The following is a 25,039-nucleotide window of genomic DNA, read 5'->3' on the forward strand; positions in this document are numbered from 1 at the left end:
TTCCTGCAGGTGCAAAATCCGCAGCATTGAAATAGCACTCCCCAAATCTCATAGGATAACATGGGGAGTGTCTGTACTTGCGTAAACCTGCGGATTTGTCTGGAAAATCCGCAGGTTTTCCGCAGCAAAATCCGCATGAATGTTGTCCCGTGGACATAGGGCCCAATAGTCAATCTCTTTGGTGCTGCAAATGGCAATGGTGCTCTTAGGGTGGCTTTGCGCGTTGCGACATCGCACGTGCGATGTCGGTGGGGTCAAATCTAAAGTGACGCACATCCGGAGTGACTTTCGACATCGTACTGTGTAAATGCTAGATGATACGATGAACGAGCGCAAAAACGTCGTTATCGTATCATCGTTGCATTCACCGACATTTCCATAATGCCGCTGCCGCAACAGGTACGATGTTGTTCCTCGTTCCTGTGGTAGCACTCATCGCTGTGTATGAAGCCGCAGGAGCAAGGAACATCTCCTTACCTGCCTCCGGCGGCTATGCGGAAGGACTGAGGTGGGCGGGATGTTTGCATCCTGCTCATCTCCGCCGCTATTGGCCGCCTGCCGTGTGATGTCGCTATGACGCCGCACGACCCGCCCCCTTAGGAAGGCCAGAGCGACGGTCGCAGGGCAGGTGAGTGCATGTGAAGCTGGCGTAGCGATAATTTTTCGCTACGCCAGTTATCGCACCTGCGACGGGGGCGGGGACATCGCGTGCGACACCGCAGCATCGGCTTGTAATGTCGCAACGTGCAAAGCCTGCCTTAGTGTCCTACATCCTCCAAATGGTAAATTATTTTCTAGAGGTATTAATGCCCCTCTTTTAATTATTAATAAAGTTATTTTCCGTTGTCATTAACTGCTCAGATGTGAAGAACTACGTCTAGTTGCTTGCCACTGGACAATGTTTCTGTGGCAGTTGCACGCATAGTGCAGCTGTGATCAGCTATTTTTGTAACGTTGTCTCTGGTGGCCGAGAACTAGAAGCCGCTCTAGTTATTCCCATCTGTGCTATGACAGAGGTACAGATGGCCCTTTTCACAAGTAGTAATGTTCATTGAGTGCCTCAGTAAAAACCCAGGCTCCAGCCCACCAAAGAAACCAAGTCTTCAAATCAGCTGGCATCAAAGTGTTGGTGGAAAGATGAGGTTCTTTGCATGGCCTTGTTGTCCAGTAACCCTGAGGCCAATTAAATGGAAGACTGATCGAGCAGAGCCCTAGAACCTATAACTCCCTGATCTAACCGTTTCAACTACATCATCCCTGTGACACCAATATGGCTCAAGGGCATTCGGGTGGCCCTACAATTTTTCCTCTTCCTGGTGGACAGAAGTTCTTTTTCAGTTGTACCAAGTTAAACGTGGACAGCTTTTCTCCTTTATGTCCGCTGTTCCCTCGAATGTCATGTGGTTTTGTTTTCTCTGCGTTGTGATGTTGCGCTTTTATTCCTCCTAGAAATATATGAAAAGGAGAGAATATTTTTACGACCAATTGTTACCATTCCCCTTTGTCAAGAGTATGCCCCTTATTTTCCATTAGGAAAAAGTTTATGGACCCCGTGACCCCTGATGAATTACTTCCCGTATTAACCAGATTAATTTGGATGTACTGGTACATCCAGTGTCCGGTTCAGTGTATGATGCATACTCGTGTCCTGCACTTGCCTGGCTTTGGTAGTCTGCTTACATCACATTTTACCATACATTCAGTGGCTCCATTGGGACTTATTTTTTTATAGAACATCATTGATTCCATGGTGCTTGTAAAAGGGGAACTTTGCCAATGTTAAAGCTGGCTCGCAAATGTTAAAGGGTACTTAGGGGTACTCACTTACCAAGACGCGTCCCCTCTGCCCCTTCCTGGCTTAACCTGTTCATCTGCTTTTCATTTGATATTCCCTTGTCCATGGCAAATCCTGCACCACCCCCCCACCCCCTCCAGCACACACTGTTCCTGCCTGGTGGAAAGAAACGATACACATTTGGGATCTCTAATTGTATGGACCTGGAAAATCCTAATGCAAAGTCACTTTTACGGCACCAACGCAACTGCAGAATTGCTTAGATTTTATTTTAAATAACTTACCATATGTGTATGGCAACCGGTTTTAATACATCAGTAGTAGAGATGAGCGAGTATCAAAATATTTGTGTTTGCAATACTCGTGACTGGTACTGTGTAATATTGGTGTATTCCTTCCGAATAGCGAGTACAATGCAAGTCAATAGGAAATGCGAGTAATATTCCGCTGATTGGGAAATGCCAGTAATTGTCTGCAGGATTGCAGTAGAAAATTACTCACGTTTCCCATTGACTTGCATTGTGCTCGCTACAAATATTAAACAGTCCTTGGTACAAGTATCGTGAACACTAATATTTCGATACTCTCTCATCTTTAATCAGTAGTTATTAACATTTGCTATACCAAATACAATTTCCTTTAAAGGAAAAAAATCAAAAATATAAGTGTGTGTGTGTGTGTGTGTGTGTGTGTGTGTGTGTGTATATGTATGTCCAGGATTGGCATCTGCACCGTCGCAGCTACAGCCACAAAATTTCGCACACTCACACTTCTGGACCCTGAGAGCGTCATAGGCTATGTTTTGAGGGGAAATTTTAACCCCGCTCTTTAGTTATTCACCAAAAAACCTGCCTCCATTAAAGCGAATGGAGCTGGGAGCCACATGCAGCCAGAACTTCAGAAGAATGCGCAGCCACGCCCTTATATGGAATGTTGGCGTGTCACAATGCAGGCAGGGAAAGAGGCAGACACAAAGAAACAGACTGACAGGGAAAGAGACCGAGAGGGAAAGAGAGACAGGTGAAGAGACAGACACAGGGAAACAGACAGACAGGGTAAGAGACAGACAAAGACAAAGAGACAGACACAGGGAAAGAGACAGAGGGACAGACAGGGAAAGATGGGGAAAGAGAGCGAAAGACAGGGAAAGTGACAGACAGACAAAGAGAGAGAGAGACAGATATATACAGAGGGGGAGACACCGAGAATGGGAGAGAAACAGACAGTTACTATCCCGGGCGTTAATACATTCGATTTATACATTCTATCCCGGGAATGTTAATACATTCTATTTTGTTAATAGTTATTAACCTGGGCAAAGCCGGGTAGTACAGCTAGTATATTATAAAGTTGATTCAACTTTTTACTTTTTTTCTTTTTGCGCACGCATAGAATTTTTATATAATGTATATTATATTATATTATATTATAGTCTGTGTCATCTGATATAAGTAGTGTATGCTGTGATCTGTGTCTTCCACATTACTCATATTCTGGTTCAGTCCATTGACAAACACTTGTGCTTATTTGATAGTCTATTAAGTTGATGAAAGATATAAAGAGGGATGTCTAAGATTGTAATGCGAATATAGTGGAGTTCTGAAGAGAACATTGTGCTGTTTTGTTTTGTTTTTTTGTTTTGTGTTGTGTCTTTTGTTAGACAGTTACTTAGGTTGAAAAAAAGACCTAGGTCAATCTAGTTCAACCTTCCTCTACCAGTTGTACATTTGGTCACTAAAGGCCCCGTTACACGCAACGACATTGCTAACAAGATGTCGTTGGGGTCACTGAATTCGTGACGCACATCCAGCCTCGTTAGCAACGTCATTGCGTGTGACACATACGAGCGACCGCTAACTATGTAAAATACTCACCAAATCGTTGATTGTTGACACATCGTCCATTTCCCAAATGTCATTGCTCGTGCAGGACGCAAGTTGTTCATCATTCCTGAGCAGCACACATCCCTACGTGTGACACCCCAGGAACAACTAAACACCGTACCTGTGTCCTGCCGGCAATGAGGTGGGCAACACTTTCTGCGGCTGCTCTCCACCCCTCCTCTTCTATTGGACGCCTGGCGTGAGACGTCTCTGTGACGCCGCACGAACCACCCCCTGTTACTCAAACGGCGGGGGCGGGTGCTTTCACGACCGCCATCGCTAGCAATGTCGCTGCGTGTAAAGCCCCCTTAAGTCATTTATTAACCAACAATGTTGTGTGTACTGAGGAAATCATCCAGGCCTTTTCTAAAGCTGTTATAGTATCTACCATTACTACCTCTTGTGGTAGGGCATTCCACAGTCTGACTGCTCTAACTGTAAAAAAAAAAAAACACTTTCCTATTTAGCTGCCGGAATCGCTTTTCTTCCACTCGCAGTGTATGCCCCCTGTTTTGTGCCCATTTTTTGTTTGCATTGTCTTGGTCTATAGTGGTGGTTTTTATTTATTTATTTTTTTTTGTTTAAGGTTTTATCCATTTTTGTATAATTTTATTTTAAAGGTTTCTTATTAGAACATGTATTCACTGATATTTACCCTGTATTTATGGTCTTATTTTATAGAAGACTGCAAGGGACACTACATCTCTCCATTCCACGATATCCCTCTCTATGCAGATGAGAAGAATGTAAGTCTATGGCCGCTCAGATAATATATGGAGTGTGTGTGTGTGTGTGTGTGTATTGTTAAAGGGAACCGGTCACCAGAATTTTCGCTATTAAACTAAAAGAATCCCCTTCTGCAGCTCCTGGGCTGCATTCTAGAAAGGTTAATCTTGCTACTGGCCCCCCTTTCAGTTTCAGACCTAAATAACAACTTTATAAAATATTACCTTTTGCTGTGGTAATGAGGTTTGTTGGCCCCGGGGGTGGGCTGTATTTTGTCCGTTATCCCCCCCTCCTGCCGCTGTTCGCCGTCCCCCAGTGTTCATTTACATAAATGAGGCCGCCGCCCTCATCTTCCACAGTGCTCCGGAAGTCTCGCGCATGCACAGTGGCACTATCGCGGGACTGAACACTTTTTCAAAAAAAGTTAAATGGGGATGATAAAAATAAGCAAAGGCTAGCGCAAGCGCATAACGGTAGAGGCAAAGGGTAAAAGTGCGGGCACGAGATTATGGGCGGGTACTTGGATGACGCTGGTGATGACATTCACAGCGCCACCCATAATCTTGCGCCTGTGCAATAACATCACCGGCACTCGCATTTTGAAAACAAATATACCATAGCAAAAGGTAATATTTTATAAAGTTGTTATTTAGGACTGAAAGGGGGGCCAGTAGCAATATGAACCTTTCTAGAATGCAGCCCAGGAGCTGCAGAAGGGGATTCTTTTAGTTTAATAGCGAAAATTCTGGTGATCGGTTCCCTTTAAGAGTGTCAGGATGGCTCACAACAATTTCTTAATTGGATGACAGACTTCTTATCTCCCTGGTCTTAATCATTAAGCACCAGATAAACAGAAGCCTAGGAGATTTTTATTTTGTTTGCGTAACATGCCTCGTTAAATGAGTGATTATTTTACAACTTTAATTGTGCATTACTCAGTAATTATTCAGTAAATTATTTGTAATTATGTTATTTTTATTGTAATTATGGTGATTGCACATAGTTATACAATTATTTTGTATAATTTTATTATTGTTCTAATATCGATTACTGGCTAGGCTCGCTGCACTCAGTGATCATTCACTGGGTGCAGAGATGTAAGCAGGGTGAGTGTTCCTGTATACACAATCGCTGGTTCATTTTGTCTGTATATAGAGATGGAAAAGGTAATCCTGGTAATAAACCATGCTTGTGTCACGGGTGGGGAGGAGGGTGTCAACGCTGCGCTCTCCCACTGCTCGGGTCCGGCCGCTGCTGCTCTGCGGCTGCTGGTGCTCTGCGGCTGCTGCTGCTCGAGCGATAGGCCGGATCCCAGGGACTCGAGCGGCGCTCCTCGCCCGTGAGTGAAAGGGGTGATTTGTTGGTGGGGGATTTGATTAATGTCCGTGACGCCACCCACGGTTGTGGTGATTGTGTGGACACCACCGCTGCTCTGTCTGGGGATCCCGGGAGTGGTGGTATGGAGCAGCTAGATGTTGGTTTGCCCCTCCGTGGGTAGGGGTGTTTGTTGGTCCCGGGGCCCGATGACTGGGGGGGTTAGGGTGGTGGACAGGCGGGTTATGGGGCCTGTGGAGGTGCAGGGACGCAGGGTCAGCACTGTGCCGCACGGCACGGAGGTACTCACTCAGCCTAAGGATGATGACACAGTTCACGGTAAACAAACGGCTGGTTGGACGGGTCCCTCGGACGGCTGCGGTGTAGATATTCCCTGCAAGTTAGCGGTGACTGTCTATTCCCTGCACCTAGAAACGGTTGTTGGTAGTGATGGATTCCCACCGGTAACCCGCTCCCCAGCTTGGATATGAGCCGGAGGAGCCCCTCTCTTGCCCGCAGGCGCTGGCCCTGGGAAACTGGTGCCTTGGCGGTGGCGGTGTCTCCCCTTCATGGTCGGACTGTTGCCTTCAATCGGGACTTTGCTGCTGGGAGACCCGGAGGTCCCCTTCACTGACGGATTTGGCAAATTACGGCGACTCCTAGCCTTGCCGGGATCCGAAAGGCCCCTGCCAATGGTGCTGGCCTCTTTGTATACCGCTCCGGTACCGCCGGGCCACCACCCGTCCACTGTCCTTTCGGCAACCTCCGATCAGCCTCTCCTGCAGATGGTCACAGCCGTCTGTCAACCTTGCTGTCTCAGTCCGGGGCACACACCCGGACCAACTTCAGGCTCTGTTACTGTCACTTTCCTTCACTACTTTTCCTCCTTCTACTTCCTCTACCACTTTCTTCTTCTCTCCAACTTCAACTCTCAAACTAATCTGCCTGGTTTTCCCGCCTCCAGGACTGTGAACTCCTCGGTGGGTGGAGACCAACCGCCTGGCTCCACCCCCTGGTGTGATCATCAGCCCCTGGAGGAAGGAAACAAGGGTTTGTGTTCTGACTCTGGTGTTCCTGCAGGGATGTGGGGTGTGAGTGATGTTGTGACCTGTGACCCCTGGCTTGCCCAGGGCGTCACACTTGTCTTGTCTCTGGGAAGTTAGGTTGTGTGACAGCTGGCTCCAGTCCCCCATAGCTTCTCGATCTTGTGAAAGTAGATTAAACTGCATTGATGTTTTTAGAGCATCGGTGCAGAAATGTAGGAGGACTAACCAGATGGTCAAAGTCCATGGGCAGTCGTGAAGTATTAAAGACCTGTAGTTGGATTTGACATGAGCACCAAAATGGCAGAAATTGGATCATTAACTGGCTTGTACCTGCCATGGTAACCTATTTTCAATCTGCAGTGGCATCACTTGGGAAGGGAGGATGATTGCCACGGCCACACCAGGAATGTGCCACTTGAATCACTCTTATAAATTGTCAGTGGCATTTGAGTAGTTAAACTGCAACGATCAGAGCTGGTACCCGCCCTGTATGGCGCAGGTACTGTCCCTCAGCTTGCTTCTTATGGGCTAGGACACACTGCGAGAAAAACGGCCCTAGTGGAATGTGATAAAAAAAATCACATTCCACTCAGACCCATGTTACTCTGTGGGGCCGTTCCCTTCTGCGATTATTTTTCTCAGCCCTAATCAGACCAAAAAAATCAATCTGAGGTTGCTGCAGGTGACATCCGATCCGTTTTCACTCGCACCCATACAAGTCTATGGGTACGAGTGAAACATTGGCCTACACTCGGATAACACCGGATTGCTGTGCGATAATCGCATCAGCTGACAATGGAGGAGATGGGGAGATTAATCCCTCCCTCACAGGATCACAGGATCAGATCACAGTATATAATGACACTCGCAGCAGAACCTGAGCCGCGGGTCATTAACATATCACATCCAATACACTCGCATCGGATGCCATACGCTCATGTGGCCCCAGCCTAACACTTAAATGCCTATTGGGGAGGGTTTTACTTTTGAATGCAGCTATACACCTATATATTCTGGATATTTTGTAACTTTAAAGTGGTCTATTATTGTTAAAGGGTATTCCCTACTCCAAGATCCTAACCCAATATGTAGTAGTCTCTCATGTGCAGGGCATTGCAGCTTAGGTATCCATGGTTAAATCCACTCATAGTGAAAGTTAGTTGTTGATGGTCGTAAGCATGGCTACCAAATCTGCCATACCCTACACATGAGGTACATGGCTGTATCAGGAAAACTATGCTACATTTCTAATTGGAGGTATGTGCTATTAATAAAAATATTAATAATAGCACATAACTCCAATTAGAAATGTAGTATAGGATCTTGGAGATGAGAATACCTTTTTAAGCTTTCATTTTGGAAATCTACAATATCACAAAAGTGAGTACACCCCCTCATTTTGTACAAACGTTATTACATATTTTCATGGGACAACACTGAAGAGATGACCCTTTAACACAATGTAAAGTAGTCAGTATATGGCTTGTACAACAGCGTAAATTTGGTGCCCTCTAAATAACTCGACACACAGCCATTAATGTCTAAACTGCAGGCAGCAAAAGTGAGTACACCCGTAAATGAAACAGGCCAAATTGTGCCCAATTAGCCATTTTCCCCTCAATCATTCGGGTTCCAAGGTCTCAGGTGTGAATGGGGAGCAAGTGTCTTAAATTGGGAGTTGATCGCTCACACACTCTTCCTGATCACTGGACATTCAACATGGCACCTCATGGCTCTACACACCTCCAAGACGACCACTGCTTTGCTAAAGAAACTGAGGGTAAAGATGCTGGACTGACCAAGCATGTCTCCAGACCTAAACCTTATAGAGCATCTGTGGGGCATTCTCTAAGGCTGTGTTCCTCAACTCCAATTCTCAAGACCCCAAAACAGTTCATGTTTTCAGATTGTCCTTAGTATTTCACAGATGATGATTTAATCACTTGCATAGGTTGAAATTCTGAAAACATGCACTGTTGGTGGGTCTTAAGGACGAGTTGGTGAAACAGTGCTCTAATGGAAGGTGGAGGAGCACAAGGTCTCTAACATCCATCAGCTCGGTGATCACACCATGGAGGAAGGATAACCCCGGCACACTACCACTCTCCCAAAAAAGGCAGTAATCCAGTAATAGGTATGCAAATATCTTTTTATTGATCAGGTTTGTTCAGTATTTATCACGTGCAAGTGCTTGGTCCAAAAAACAGTAGACGTTTCGGCCAGGGGCCTTCGTCAGCATGGACTTTTATCTGATAGTAGTAAAAATAACATAAGTCAATATCACATATACATTCCAAGACAATGTACAATAATATCCAACACCACTATTTTCAATTAACAAGGATATTGAGACAAGGTAGAGATACCGTGAATTCAGTTATCCTTGTCCTTGATATGTTTTTGTATCCTTAGCAAAAGGTCATGTAAGTCAGAGTTTTTAGTACAAGCAAAAGAAAAACATTCTTTTATTTTGATTAGTGAGGTTTCCACTAGGAGTGAAGGATGTGCGAGCGGCTGAGTAAATGGAAAAACCGACCATGAAAAGGCCAAGAAAAGAATGAAATGGAAGGAATGAAGATGACAAAAGAAAGACAAAAGGGGGGAAAAAAGAGTAGAGGGTAAATGGCAGAAAGAGGAAATAAAGAGCAGGAGGAGAGTAGGAAAAAGGTAAGAGCAGGAGCGAAGAAAGGTAATGTGGGGTCAACGTACAGGACACTCACCACGTAATTATGTCAGAGTGAAAACACTCGGCTCTTGAGCCGCATTAAGACAATGTGGAGAGTCTCTCAAATGACTTGCACTATAATGGAAAAATACATATTAGTACAGTTTACCATGCATCAGTGCGATGTGTACATAGGTAATATATGCGAAAAGCTAAATACCTGTAATTAAATAGGTACTATCAGGTGATAAATGTACACTGCATCAGGAGCAATGTAACAGGTACTAGGACTTCATGCAGTAGTAAAAAGTGGAGAGGGGGAGGGGTTCCAAGACCTCAATGAAAAGAAACATATGTGTGTTGAAGGTTATCCTAAATATATAATGAGAATATACATCATATCATGGAAAAATATAAGGAAATACCTATGTGTCAAACGTCTTTAATGAGACAGCATATACTGAGTCATATTTTTATACATGGCATAACTGCTGGACTCTGCTGTAGAAGGATCAAGGTTCTACATATGGAAAAAGAAAGATAGGATGTATGTCCAACCATCAGATCTAGGAGTAAGAGAACTGCATATTAGAATGTTTTCACTCTGACATATAATTACGTGGTAAGTGTCCTGTACGTTGACCCCACATTACCTTTCTGCGCTCCTGCTCTTACCTTTTTCCTACTTTTTACTACTCTCCTCCTGCTCTTTATTTCCTCTTTCTGCCATTTACCCTCTACTCTCTTTTTTCCCCCCTTTTGTCTTTCTTTTGTCATCTTCATTCCTTCCATTTCATTCTTTTCTTGGCCTTTTCATGGTCGGTTTTTCCATTTACTCAGCCGCTCGCACATCCTTCACTCCTAGTGGAAACCTCACTAATCAAAATAAAATGTTTTTCTTTTTCTTGTACCAAAAACTCTGACTTACATGACCTTCTTTTGCTAATGATACCCTTGTCCTTGATATGTTTTTGTAACTGAATTCACGGTATCTCTACCTTGTCTCAATATCCTTGTTAATTGAAAATAGTGGTGGTGGATATTATTGTACATTGTCTTGGAATGTATATGTGATATTGATTTATGTTATTTTTACTACTATCAGATAAAAGTCCATGCTGACGAAGGCCCCTGGCCGAAACGTCTATTGTTTTTTGGACCAAGCACTTGCACGTGATAAATACTGAACAAACCTGATCAATAAAAAGATATTTGCATACCTATTACTGGATTATTGCCTATTTTGGGAGTGGTAGTGTGCCGGGGTTATCCTTCCTTTTGTATGTTTTTACCTCAGCACCTATCTATTCAGTGACGCAGAGCTTCTCCTTTGTTATCACACCATGGATGAGTGGAAGAGGATCCAGCGGCTCCTATGAAGATCTAGTGAACTAGATGCTCAAGATTTAAAAGGGTATTCCTATCTCCAAGATCCTATTCCAATACATATGTGGCATAATATTAGCAAATACCTCCAATTAGAACTGTTTTTTTTTTTTTTTTTTTTTTTTTTTTTTTGTATAGTTCTCTTGATATAGCCATATCTTTTAACTCATGTGCAGGGCATTGCAGCTTGGGTGGCCAGTTTCACTTAGGGGTGTACTCACTTTTGTTGCCAGTGGTTTTGACATTGCCTATGTGAGTTATTTAGAGGGCACCAGATTTACACTGTTATACAAGCTGTACACTGACTACTGTACATTGTATGAAGTGTCATCTTCAGTGCTGTCCCACGAAAAGATATAATCAAAAATGTGACTGGTGTATTAACTTTTGCGATATACTGTATATATTGTGGGGGGGGTGCCTTTTTTTATGTAATGGCGTACAAAAATCAGTAAGAGAAAAACACTACTGATTTTTTTTTTTTTTTTTTTTTTTTTACGAATGCAGATGATGCTAAGGCAAGACTCCGGCACAATTGCTGCTGTTGTGCCTCCAGCAGTGCCTGCAGGGAGATTGCTGTATGAGAAAGCAGCTCTGTGCCCATCATGCAGTACCCCCCGAGGATCGGCTCTAGGCAGGACACTGTATTGCTCCTCATCACTTGTTTTTTTTAATTTTACATAAATATTGCTGAATGTTATTGACATTACTGCTTTTTTAATAAGACGTACATGCAGTGACTAGATCTGAAGTTGAAATTCTCCTATATATAAAGTTTTACCTTCTGTACCTTTGTGTTGACCGATCTCTGAAGGTCTTATTTGCGGTTTTATTCTTGTGTGTGCTTTTCATTGTCGCTTGCTGTGGGGTTTGCTTTCTTTTCTTTAAATAGGCAGCAGTCCAATGTTTCTAAATGTCACTATCCATACTGAGAAAAATAACATTTTTACGTCTGGGAAATCTGATGCAATTGGCGTCTACAAAGGATGAAGAAACACTGTCAGAAAAGGATCTGTATGGAGTAATTGGCTTTCTCAATGCTCACTAGTAAAGGGGATGAGCGGTCTACAAAGAGCTATAGCTTCCTTACAGTTACTTGAAGGCTATGTTCACATGTTGGATTCTTGCTGCGTTTGTTTTTTGTTTTTTTGTTTGTTTTGTTTTTCTGTGCAGCCAAAACCTGCTCTTAGGCTAGGTTCACATTTCCGTTAAAATGTATCAGTCACAATCCGCGGCTATGGTAAACAACGGCATCAGTTTAGCGGATTCCGTTGGGTCCCATAGACTTGTATTAGTGGCAGATTGCGACTGATGACCTTGCGTTTCATCCGCTGCGTCGCGGTCAGTCGTTTTTGGACTGAGCGCCGGGTGGGAGCAACGCAGAATGTAACGTTTTCTGGCCGTCAAAATTAACGCGCCGCGCAGGAATCCGTCATGCTTGTAACGGATGTCTATGGTGCTGGATTCCGTCATAATCCGTCTTACGACGGAATCCTGCGCTGGATTCAGTCATGCTCTACTGAGCATGCCCAGCATGTTTGCCACGCCTACTGGGCTGTCCCAAACACAAACAGATCATCCAAAAAGTCTACTGCACAATGGTGGGAAGTATGCTTCAGTGCCTGTACAGAATTCTGTGCACTTAAGAATAGTCTCATAGTTTTACTTCAAGAAACTTTACAAGGATCAAGGATGGTCAATATGTGGTGACCTGAAAGCTCTTTGCTCCTTGGGCAGTGAGGTGGATACACAAAGTACCCGTGCCCTTTGTGTGACTAGGACAGCTGGGATAGAACTCATAACTGGAACCAAAAGAAATCTTGGTCAACAAGAACCTCTTTGCAATATAGACTCAAGAACATACTTGCAGTATAGACTCAAAAATATAGTTGCGGAAAGTTTAGTTGATCCCACTAAAGTTCTCCTGCCACCACTCCTCCATAGTAATATTGATCTGGTGAAGCAGTTTGTGAAATCTCTACCGAAAGAAGGAGAGGCTTAAGTACCTGTGTACCACACTTGAGGTACTGAAGCAAAATTTGAAGGAAGGCATTTTGAGGGTCTGGATATTCGGACACTTTGTTTTAAACCAGAATGAAAGCTGTTGAGAGAAGGGCTTGGGATTCTTTCGAAGAAGAAATTTCTAGGTAACAATAAAGATCCAAAATTTAAGTCCATTGTGGAGACAATCTGAAATGTCTAAAGCCTTGGGTTGTTAGATGAATTTGAAGTTACATTTTTCTACACTCCCATTTGGACTGCTTTCCTAAAAACCTGGCTGCTATAAGCAGCACGGACTGGCTACCGGAGGAATCTCCAGTAATACCAGGCCTGGATTCAGGTACCTGCACTGCAATCCGGAGCTCTCACCGGAGCTCCAGAGTGCAGCCTAGACTGTACCGCGAGCGCCGAGTGATTCCCTGGCGCTTGCGGTTCAGGTCAGCTGTAGACAGGCCGGGCTGATCTCCAGAGTTCAGGTGAGAGCACTGGAGATCACCCTGGCCTGTCTGTAGCTGACATGACTGAACCACAAGCGTCGGGGAATCAATCACTCGGCGCTCGCGGTACAGTCTAGCCTGTACTCCGGAGCTCAGGTGAGAGCTCCACAGTGCAAAGCAGGTACTTGAATCCAGGCCTGGCATTACTGGAGATTCCTCCGGTAGCTAGTCCGACGCTGGCTATAAACATAGAGCAAGGAGAAGGTTTTCTTCAGGCTATCAAGGAGATGGAATGACAATACCAAAGTAGATGGAACGTGAACATGATGGGAACTACTGCTGGATGCTTCACAGAGAACATCCGGAGGCCTTCTATAAGAGAAGGTATCAAGAAGATTTGAAGAAAAAAGGTGCAAGAATTATTTTCAAATAAAGTTGCAGAATTAATGTTATATAATGTGCTCATTTTGAACTACAACAAAGATTTTACCTGTGCATAAGTTAATACATTTTGTGCAAAATCCATGCTTGATAGTTAGTGTGTGGTGGTGTGGGTTTTTGTTTTTTGTTTTTTTGTTTTTTGGGGGGGGGGTGGATTTTGGTTAAATCTGGGCAAATTTTGCATTCCTCTTATTAGTCTATATAAACGAACAAGCGGAATGTTCATTTGTCACTTTATATTATTTTTAAGCTTGCTTAAAGGGAGTTTGTTACTGAAACTGCATCAAGTTACCGGTATATGTAGGGGAAGTGGCCACTATAAAATTCATACCAGTTTTATACAGTTTTTAGCTTAATATTTGATAATCTTTTATTTAATATCCAAACAAGGGCACTTGGGTGCACATTTGATGTTGGCTATGTGTTGCTGCATCTTTATGCCCTAGTATTTGCATATTTAAAGTCAGTCCCTTCTCTTGACAGTGTTTGCTTATTGAGAGTGAGCGCTTTCTAAAACCAGTACGTGTTCTGCGCTTGTGATGTGAATTGACACTGGATAAGCACAGCCATATTCTGAGCTTCTGTGCTTCCTAACACCCGGTTCCTGCCTGTCTGTAGCCGCTTCTTAATGCTCTAGAAGTGTAATAAGCAAACTGCTTCAGTAAGGAAGAGGGGTACCTGTGATGTGTGCATGCGGTCTTCTCACTTGGAGCACAGCTTCTGCGCTCTTCCACTGCTGACACATAAACGCAGACTTGCAAGTCGATTTTTGACAGTCCTCACATTTACCAACAGAGTGCTGTCAATGAAGACAAGACTAGCTTTAACATGCAAATAGGAGGGTGTAACTGTGCACCAAGGTGGAAACCATACCAAGAATGCACCAAAGTGCATGTTGCAAACTTGCATATTGAAAGGAGATTTTTCTGCAAATTATTAAAGAGGCATTCTCGACAATAGCTTTCCCCCGATACACCACCGTTACAACTTAAGCCGGTGGAGCATCAGAATGAGACCACATGATTTACATTGTAAAAGCCACTTTGGCCTCAAACATGTGAGTATAGTGATCCGGAGAGTCGGGGGATTCACAAGAGAAGCGGAGTGACCTTGATACTGGAGAAGTGGGTGATTGGGGAGTATATTAACCTTTACACTGGCTTAGGGTAAAAATAGCTGAAGTGTTAAACTGTACATGGCTTTTATAACTTTTCATATATAAATGTGTATGCAGTTTATTTGCCATTTTGGAGGTGAAACACTCCCTTTTTAAATGTTCTCAGCTGCACATTATTCTGTGTACACTTGTGCTGCTGAAAACAAAGCTTCGCTCTGTTCACATGGAAAATGAGGTCTCATTCTATCTCAATAGGCAGTTGGTGTAAGTTCACACACTGCGTTTTTTGCTGTGTTTTTTGTGCATTTTTTCAGTTGCGTTTTTGCTCAGAAAACTGCATGACTTTGCTTCCCCAGCAAAGTCTGAGTTTTCATTTTTGCTATCTGCACACAGCGTTTTTTTTTTTTTTTTTTGCTGCGCTTCTGTGGTGCCCATAAAAACGCAGCATGTCAATTAATTTTGCATTTTTTCACTGCGGTTTCCACCCACTGAGTTCAATGAGATGTTCAAAAACGCAAATTGCAAATATAGATGCGTTTTTAGTGCATTTCTGACAAAAACGCAGCTATAAACGCAAGGGGTGGGTAGTAAAGTGACATGTACAGGAAGATGATTCCTTCTGTCAGTAAACACAGAAGCGTGAATCCTCCCGGTACCACCACCGCTGCCTCCAGCTCCCGCCCGGTGCCATGTTAACTCCCGTGCGGCGCCATGCCCAGGTGGGAGTTGGAAGCAGCTGAGAAATCAAAAGTGAACAGTAGAGAAAAAAAAAATGCCATAGTCACCTGTCTGCAGACTCCCAGTGCCATGTCCGCTCCCAGCTCCTCTCTCAGTACTGCCGCTCTGGCTGTGTGCAGACTTCCGATAGCTGCAGGACCTGGCGATCACCTGATGAGGTCACTTGACGCATCAGCTGATCGTAAGTCTCGCGGTGACGCCGGCTGTTTACCACCCGGCCGGCTTAAACTATCAGCTGATGCTGCCAGAAAGGAGCCAGACTTAGTTTTGGAGAACGGTCGGCACTGGAGTACCTAGTAACCGAACTGGTACCGAGCACGGCGAGGTACTGGACCCTAGATCAGGGAGTAGCTTCACGCAACCTAATTAACCTGTGGAGGATAATATCTCTATGAACTGTCCCCAAGAGCTCAGAGATTGAGGGCATCAGCACAACGAGGGGGATGGGGCTTTTCAACTCATGCAGCCCACTGAAATCCCAAGTGTCAGCCATCGAGAGCACAGCTCCTCTACTTAAGTGTAGGGAGCCGGACCCTGAAGGCGTCAAGCTGAGGGGTCACTGGGAAACATGTAACATTAGTGCAAGGAGGCAGGTCAAGACCACCAGCAACATCCGAGGGAGCAGATTGCCGGACGAGCTCCCCCAGAGGCAGCGGCACCCAGAGACTTTGTTTACCTTTTGTGTCTGAGTCTGGACTTTGTGGTCGCATCACTACCAACACTGCCTGGGTGAGTACGCTGTCCTCCTCTGCTTCCAACCTGCACGATGCTCCCCCTACACCTCCCACATCCAGAGTCCCGAGGCCTACCCTACCTGTGGAGGGAACGTCATCTGGCTGCCCCACTCCATCTTCCCCGGGTACTCCCATCGGCAGCAGCAGTACTCCCCCTACCGCGAACCACGGGTGGCGTCACAAACTCTTATCCCCTGTAAATATCCCCTTGTCATTCGAAGTGGCCATAAGCCCCTGGGTCTGGAGACCCTCGATCCACAGCAGATTCCGGATCCGAGAAGTTCGATCGCTGCAGGGGTGGCACATACTTCCTGCACACAAATTACACCCCCACCCCCCCCTCCACCGTGTCTTACAGTGCACTCCACGCTACCCTCCAGGAACTCATTAAAAGCTACAGGAAGCAACTAGAGGCTGTTATTTTTGTAAAAGGAGGATCTACAAAATATTAATGTCACTTTTATGTTGAGGTGCCCATACTTTTGCACCAGTCAAATTTTGTTTAAATGCGGATTGCACAATTTCTGTTAGTACAATAAACCTCATTTCAATCCAGAAATATTACTGAGTCCATCAGTTATTAGATATATGAAACTGAAATAGCTGTTGCAAAAACCCAAATTGTTATGAAGAAAAAAGGTTAACATTAATAGGGGTGCCCCAACTTTTTCATATGACTGTAGCCTGCACCCCAAAGTCTGCAGAAATTTCCCCACTGAATCTTCAGCTCTGACTGCTTACCTGGTCCTGCCACTGATGCTTCTCCTCTACTGCCGCACTATGTTTTGATGGCTGCAGCTTGGTGAGGTGACCTTATCACGCTGCAGTCATGCCAGCAGCATTAGAAAGACACTGCACGTTAGAACATAAACCTGTTTCGTATCCTTCTGGCCAGCATTGGTACTTTTAGGGTCAGTTAGCACCCTGAATTGGTAGAGTATTTGTATTCGTATCTTAGACTTGAATACAAATGATTGTAGTAAACCTTGTCTTTTTTGGATACCTTGTTTGACAGGGGAGTTTTAAAGAAAAAGGGGGAAAAAAAGTCATTTTGCATTATTTCTTTGCGCTGCTGCCCCTGCAACTCGCCGCCCTAGGCACCGGCAGAAGAGACCAAAATAATTAGTAAATCAGTGAGACCATTGTAAACATTAGCCTGATTCTCCTTTTGGGGCACCAATTAAGTGGGAACTACATGAAAGTGAATGTACCTTTTTGAGGCCAAGAGGTGTGATATGACATTGTTAGCAATCCAGGAAAATTAAAATGAATGAAGAGAATGTTCATCTACAGCTTAGAATAACAAAGCTGAGGTGAGCCACCTTTTTAAAATCCAATTTTAAATAATTTCTCCATCAAAATTAAAGGTACAGGCCCCAAAAAGCCCGCAAGTAACATTGTTCCAAAAATCAGAACAGAAAAAACTGCGTTGTCATGGAGACCTTGGACCTCACGATCTCCATAACCCTGTATTTGACAGGAATTGAGCACTATCTTTAGGCCCGTGAGCCAAGCAAACCTCCTTATCACAAAGATATTACAAGAAAAATCACATTTTAATTGCCTTAGAGACCTATAAAGGCTTCTTCAGGTAGTTTTTCCCTTTAATCGTGGACACTTGCTTCTGCACATGTAATGAATAAAGATTACTATCTATCACCATAAATCAAATAAGGCATTAGGTGACAGCTTGTTCTTTCTCCGATAACAAACCTGGACTTTGATGTGTCAACTTGTAAAGTCATGAGACTGCAATGAGATTGGGTTTACGGTCATGATCTCTGCAGCAGATCTGCACTTTGTTCATCACCGGAAGCTTTAGGAAATGGCTCTAGTTCTCATATATTTTGAAGACTCCTATATTGGCTTTTTACACATCTTGTGGTTCTGAATTACAAAGGACATTGCAAATGGAAAGTGACGTCTGTGCTGTGTTCAGCTCCCCCAAAACAATAATCTCATGAGCGCCGATCTCCATATGACGCGGTTGTGAAGGACTCCCCTTTTTGCGGTTGCTGATGGGCTGCAGCGCTCACATTATGAGTGTGCCGACAAATACTATGGTGATGTCACTACTTGAATTTGCACTAGTCTGAGGTCGGGGACACTGCGCCGGTTATGTTCACCGGTGACTTCCAATAAATTCTATGGCCTTGTTAATGTGCCTTGAGGTGTGTGTTTTTTTTCTCTATGGACTGTATGCAATGACTCAGTTTATTTGCTAAAGTAACTATGGGCAGTTCATCTACTGCTCTGAATACTTCCAGCACATGACGTGTCCTGGTGGATTAGTGATCTTTAAGGTTAGATAATGCTAATGGTGGCCTATGATAAGAACAGACCATGAGAGGCACATATTGTATCCATGTTCTACCCTTCTTATCTCATCATTGCCTTTTGTAATGTGAAATCAGCAATGTGCAGCTGTGGCAATCTACTGTAGTAAGGGAGGCTCTAATTCACGATTTCATTAAAGCTTTTCTAATCACTCAATATGTCACATTGTTCTCAGTAGATTCCAATCAGAAATGTTACAAACCCGATTACTGCCGAAGAGAAACGCATGACCTTGAGCAACAAACCAGTAAAGTTCAATGTTGTCCCTGTTTGGTGTGCCAGTAATAATTGAATAAAACCCAGCATTGTTGGATGGCAATACATTTCCTCCGGCTATATAAATTCTAGGTTACGCTTTGCGGATTGGAAAAAAGCATGGTTAAAGCCGGCCTCACTGGTTCATGAGGTACGGTCTTTGTCAGGAAAGTCTATCCCTGCCTGACTGGTGCGTCTCCTCTCCTGTCCTGGACTAACTACCTTTACATACTACATGCACAGTTATACATATATAAATATAGGGGTCAGATCAGGAGACCCATAAATCGGGCTGGTTCTTGCAAGCACAGTAACTTATCGATAAGAGTTTCCCCTTCCCACTTTTTTTGGCTCACAAGCCACATTCAGAGACTGCCGGAGTAGTGACCTCAAGCTCTTGCCTCTGCCACACTAGTGATACCCAGAGCCCCTGTGGCGCCCCTGACCCGGTTAGGCACCACTGAGTACTGCACCCATGCTGGGACAGTACTTCCAGGTAATCCTAAGGCCAGAATGAGGTGTGTACACACAGACACATAGCAACCAGGTCTCCCACACCTTTGGAGGGGACCCTTGGGTAGTCTCCAGAGGGGGCTAGCTTTCAAATCTTTTCAAGAGGTGCAGTGGAGTGGAGGGGCTGGGAGCTAAAGTGCAGAGGTTGTCCGGAAAGGAGTGGAGCGAGCCAGTCTGGCAGTGGTGAGTGGTGGTTGCTAAGGGATACACGCGCGGCCACTAGTCAGACCCTGCTCGGTGTAGTGACAGTTGGTGGGGGAGGACGGTCGCTCAGTCAGTCAGTCAGTGAGTACGAGGTTGCCGGTGACTAGGCACGTACGGGGAACAGGTCCCTAGAGCAGACTTCAGTTTTAACTACCTGCTAAACCGGCCGGTGAGGGGAACTACAAGTACCTCACCAACCTTAGAGTCCAAGCCTTAGCAGCAACGCAGGGATCCATAAGGGGACAGAGCTTGAAGCCGTCTCACCTGGTCCATGCTGCCGGCAAACGGTCCAAAAAGGGGAGAAAAGGCAGTTGCGACTCCCTGGATAGACCCCACGGTACTTCAAGTCAGGGGTTATCCGAACACAGAAGTGCTAGGAAGGTGAGCCAACTAGTTACCCTCAGACTGGTCCGAAGGAGTCCTGGTTCAACCTGGTTTAATCACAGCATCGCCCGGGTCAGCTCACCGTAACACCGGAGTGAGTAAAAAGCAGTTGAAAGACTTTTGGACTGAGCCTGAGTTATTCTGGGACCTGTTGTTCTACACACCTGGGGCCTGCCTCACTCACTGGAGGCCACACCATCTGACTGCAGACTCCATCAGCCCCAGACGCTCATAAAATCTGTAGTGGCGGTCATCCATATCCCTGACCGCAAGCAGTGAGTGGCGTCACGACACATACAAAATCTGACATACCTGTTTGCCTTATTAAAAGAAGACCCTGTGGTGTCCCTGAAGTTGGATCGATGTCCCTGGGGCATCACACCCCCATTATCCGTATAATAACATGCAAAGCTTCCTCACAGAAATCGCACCAGGTCAATATACAGTACTTGTATCTCTGGGTTCCCACCTTACCCTCATTTAGTATAGCAAGCATTCCCCCCACATTATTGCATCAAGCTTCCAGAACTCACTCTATCTGGCAGTATCATCCGATGTCCAGTTTAGTATGTGAACCCCAAAGCCAGTATATGTATCCAGGTCTGTTCTTCCACAAGTGCATTTCAATGCATTAGAATATCATCAAAAAGTGAATTAATTTCAGTAATTAATTTCAGTAATTCAATTACAAAAAGGGCAACGCATTTATTATATAGTCATTACACACAGAGGGATCTATTTCAAGTGTTTTTATTTCTGTTTATGTTGATGATTATGGCTTACAGCCAGTGAAAACCCATGGCATCTCTGAAAACCGTTTCAGCCTGCAAAAACAAGTCACCATACAGCTCCGTCAGTGGAAAAAAAAATATATTTCTAAATTATTTTATGGTGTCAAACCAGCAAAAAAATATGTAAATGTGGTACCGCTGTAATCTTGCTGACCCGAAAAATAAAGCTGTCTTATCTTTGTGTGTGTGTGTGTGTGTGTAACAAATAAATCCTGAATTACTGTTTTCGGCTTCATCTTGCTTCATACAAGGTAATATCAAAACATATTGTGGCCCAAAATGGTAGCACTAAACTCCTCCATCTCATTCTGCAAAAAAAAAGTCTCTCACGTGACTCAGCAGAAAAATAAAAAAAAACTATATACTTCAAAATTCGGGGTTGCAATCTTGTTTGGTGGAAAAAAAAAATATTTAGTGTAATAGCAGCCAAACGTAAAAAAAATATAATATATCTAGTATCTCTGTAATCGGACAGACTGTCACTTTGAACTTCCGCCTAACCTGTGAACCGGTGGTGACCATCTTTTTACATGGTTTAGGCGTGCACAAAAGTTTGGTCAACATCAGCTTTGTGCACCTTCTGAAAAGGACACCACTGAACAATGGCCAATCAAAATCAAATCGGAATCCAGAGTAACTCTGCTGTCTCATTAGTGAAAGTTTAGAGTTAAAACATTTTTTGTGGAACGAATGAGTTACTGGGTGTCTTTATATAATATGTAAATCAACTTTAGAAAATACTGTGAAGCACCGGGAGTTCAAGGTGCTCACCAGACATCTACATAAATTCCTTGTGTGGTCTACTTTCCAAAATGGGGTCACTTACAGGGGCTTTCCACTGTTTAGGCACAGCAGGGGCTCTGCAAATGCAATATGGAGTCTAAGGCTATGTGTCCACGAGACCACGTACCCGCGGACTTTTCCGCAGATATGTCTGCAGGTTTACTGCAGCTGCTCCCCGGAATCCGCAGCGTTTCATTGCTGAGAGATTCGAGCTTTTTTGTTACGGTAAACCTGCGGGACAAGTGCGGAAATACCTGCGGAAGTCCCGGCCTCTATCTCCATAGTGGAGAAGCCGGAATTCCGCAGATATTTCCGCATGACTATTTGACATGCAGTTACGTGCGGCTGCGGGACATCCGTAGCATATTCCTCAACCGCACATACTGCAGCATTGATACAGCACAACCCAAACCCATAGGATAACATGTCTATACTTGCGTAAACCTGCGGATTTATCTGGAAAATCCAGATAAATCTGCGGGTTTTGCGCGGCAAAATCCGTGGGTACATTTTCCCGTGGGCACTGAGCCTAATGATTCCAGACAATTTTTGCATTCCAAAATTCAAAAGGCGCTTTCCATTCCAAGAACTGTTGTACGCCCAAATAGTAGCTTTCCACCACATGTGGGGTACACTCGGGGAAAATTACACAACAAATTGTATGGTGCGAAAATGCAAAATTTGGGGCTAAAGTAACATTTTTGTTTTCCTTACACATTGCTTTAGTTCCTATTAAGTGCCTGAAGGGATAATAGTGATGGGCAAGCGTTCTCGTTACTTGATCGAGCATTGAGTTTCTCTGCCGTGATTCGAGTACTGAATATAATTGAAGTCAATGGGAAACTCGAGCATTTTTAAACACCGATGCTCCATTAACGAGCTGTGGCGAGGATGCTCACTCATCACCATTAATAAACTTCTTGGATGTGGTTTTGAGCAGTTTGAGGGGTGCAGTGTTTAGAATGGTAGTTTGACAATTGTGACATGTTCAAAATTTATGCCAAGTTTCTGATTATACAAAGGCAAAAAATATCGTCCTAAATTTTCCACAAACGTGAAGTACAATATGTCACGACAAAACCATCCCAATCACTGGGATTCCTTGAGACATTCTAGAGTTAAAACATCAGGAAGTGACGCTGGTCAGTATTGAAAAAAAAATGGCCTGGTCATTAAGGTGAAAACAGGCTCGGGGGGGTGAACGGGTTAATGGTTCCACAAATAGAGGTGTTCCATTACTTTTTGACATTGACCACTTGTCACACCAAATTGACAAAGCAAATGATAATGCCATTGTTTGTTTTTTTTACTCCATATTTCCAGGAGGTATAACACAGAAATGTCACCATTCTGGGAAATAATGTTGCAGAATTGTTATAGGGTACAGAATATAAATACCATACTTACTGTAATGTACCTGCGATTTTGTTTTTTGTGTGATGGCATCCACTGATTGGCTGCAGCGGTCATAATCCAGCCACTGGATGCCTCATTTAATATAGTCCAATATACAACTTTATACTGAACATTGCAGTAGCTGTCTGATTTCTGATGTGAATAAATCTATCCAGCAGCCCTGTTAGTGCGTAATCCCAGATAGAATTTGAGAATAGTTCAATATAATGGACTTCATGCTTTTTCTCTTCTTTCAGCATTTAGATTTAAATCCCTTTTTCAAGGTCTTGCTGCAATCTCTGGCAGACAGTGATGGGATTTCAGCAATGTGTTCACCTGGAAATCGCCCGGGGTAGCCATCAATGCATTTAGAAACAGCAGCAGATGGGTTTATTCTAAACGGTTTATAAGCGATGAGCGCTGTAAATGAAGGGATTTCTTGACTTCATACGGTTCTTATTTTCACGCGGAGTAACTGTGAAGTCGCACTGATACATGTTAAGGGGGAAAAAAAAGACTACTTATTGACTGCAGATAGTTATGAGTATAGGACTATTCTGACCGCTGTCCATGGTTCTCAGCTAAAGACCTAAAATAAGATGCTCAAGAGCAAAGACCACCCGGCTGCTAATATTTGTCAGAGCTCGAGCACAGGAAAGATTTAATTTTTTTTCACATTTTATACTTCATGGCGTCTGTATGGTTGCTGTCCCACTCCTTTACACCCTTGTTACCATAATCTGTATAAGGTTATATATGCTTATATTTTTTTCTTAGGCTATTTTCCAATATAGCATAAATGATGCACTTTTTATGTGCAGTTTTTCGCTACAGACTCTATTTTTATGTGTAAAAAAAAAATCTGAAGGTTTAAGCCTTCCCAGAACTATTAAACCCTCCCTGCTGCACACTCTACTATGCTGCTATCCTTATATATACAGTATATCACAAAAGTTAGTACACCCCTGGTGAAAAAGTTATGTTTTCATGGGTCAATGCCTCACTAAGGACATGGATTACTGGAACCATGTCCTGTGGTCTAATGAGGCCAATATAAACTTATTTGGTTCAGATATTGTCAAGTATGTGTGACAGCAACGAGGTGAGGGGTACAAAGACAAGTATGTCCTGCCTACAGTCAAGCATGGTGGTGGGAGTGTTATGGTTTGGGGCTGCATGAGTGCTGCCGGCTGTGAGGAGCTACAGTTCATTGATGGAACCATGAATGCCAACATGTACTATAATATAATGAAGCCGAGAATGATCCTCTCCCTTCAGAAACTGGGCTGAAGGGCAGTAATCCAACATAAAAACTCCAAACACTCATCCAAAACGACCACTACCTTACTAAAGAAGCTGAAGGTAAAGGTGCTGGTCTTGCCAAGGATGTCTCCAGACCTAAACCCTATAGAGTATCTGTGGGGCATCTTCAAACGGATGATGGAGGAGCACAAGGTCTCTAACATCCACCTGCTCCGTGCTGTCATAATGGAGGATGAAGAGGATTTCTGTGGCTCCTAAATTACTGTATGTCTGACATTGACTGTAATCATGGCCTGCTTCACTTATTGCTACTATGTGGACAAAGTAAAAGGGATGGTTCTGAATAACGTAACCTTTATCTAACAGAGAACTCTATAAAATTATTTTAAACCCTTACTCTATAAATGTATCAATACTACAAGTTAAAATAGGAATCTCTGTAGTATATGTTGCAGGGAATTTTATTTATTTTTTTTTTTTTTTTTCTTCTTCTTCAAGACTGATTTATTAATTTTTAACTAATGGGTAAAGTCTGTGGATGGTGAAAACAGGCTTTCTCATCACTGAGATAGGAAATGAGCATTGATGTAGTTTAAAATTCTATAGGGGTGTTACGACGTGAACTTGGGTAGGTCTGGTGTGAACCAAAATACACCACAACAAGGATTGCACAACGACAGACCAAGGGTACGTTGGGGACACTTTAACAATGGAGAACCCTAGGACTAGCATGGGGGAAAATGGACACCTCCTCCACTTACCTGCTGCTATACCCTACACTACCTGAAGTCCGGAGAGACCCTACAATAGTCCCTGGCTAGGGATTAGGCA

The 25,039-nt window shown here is 43.8% G+C and overlaps 1 protein-coding gene across 1 annotated transcript in view; it reads left to right on the forward strand.

Annotated features, from left to right (window-relative positions):
• PPA1 (inorganic pyrophosphatase 1) overlaps positions 1-25,039 on the forward strand; it is a 109,422-nt gene that overhangs the window by 19,935 nt on the left and 64,448 nt on the right. The window contains exon 2 of the mRNA XM_075348929.1: positions 4,360-4,424. Within this exon, the coding sequence (XP_075205044.1) occupies positions 4,360-4,424 (65 nt within the window). The remainder of the gene's footprint in view (positions 1-4,359; positions 4,425-25,039) is intronic.

This window comes from Anomaloglossus baeobatrachus, chromosome 5 (genome assembly GCF_048569485.1).
Source record: "Anomaloglossus baeobatrachus isolate aAnoBae1 chromosome 5, aAnoBae1.hap1, whole genome shotgun sequence".
Taxonomy (NCBI): Eukaryota; Metazoa; Chordata; class Amphibia; order Anura; family Aromobatidae; genus Anomaloglossus; species Anomaloglossus baeobatrachus.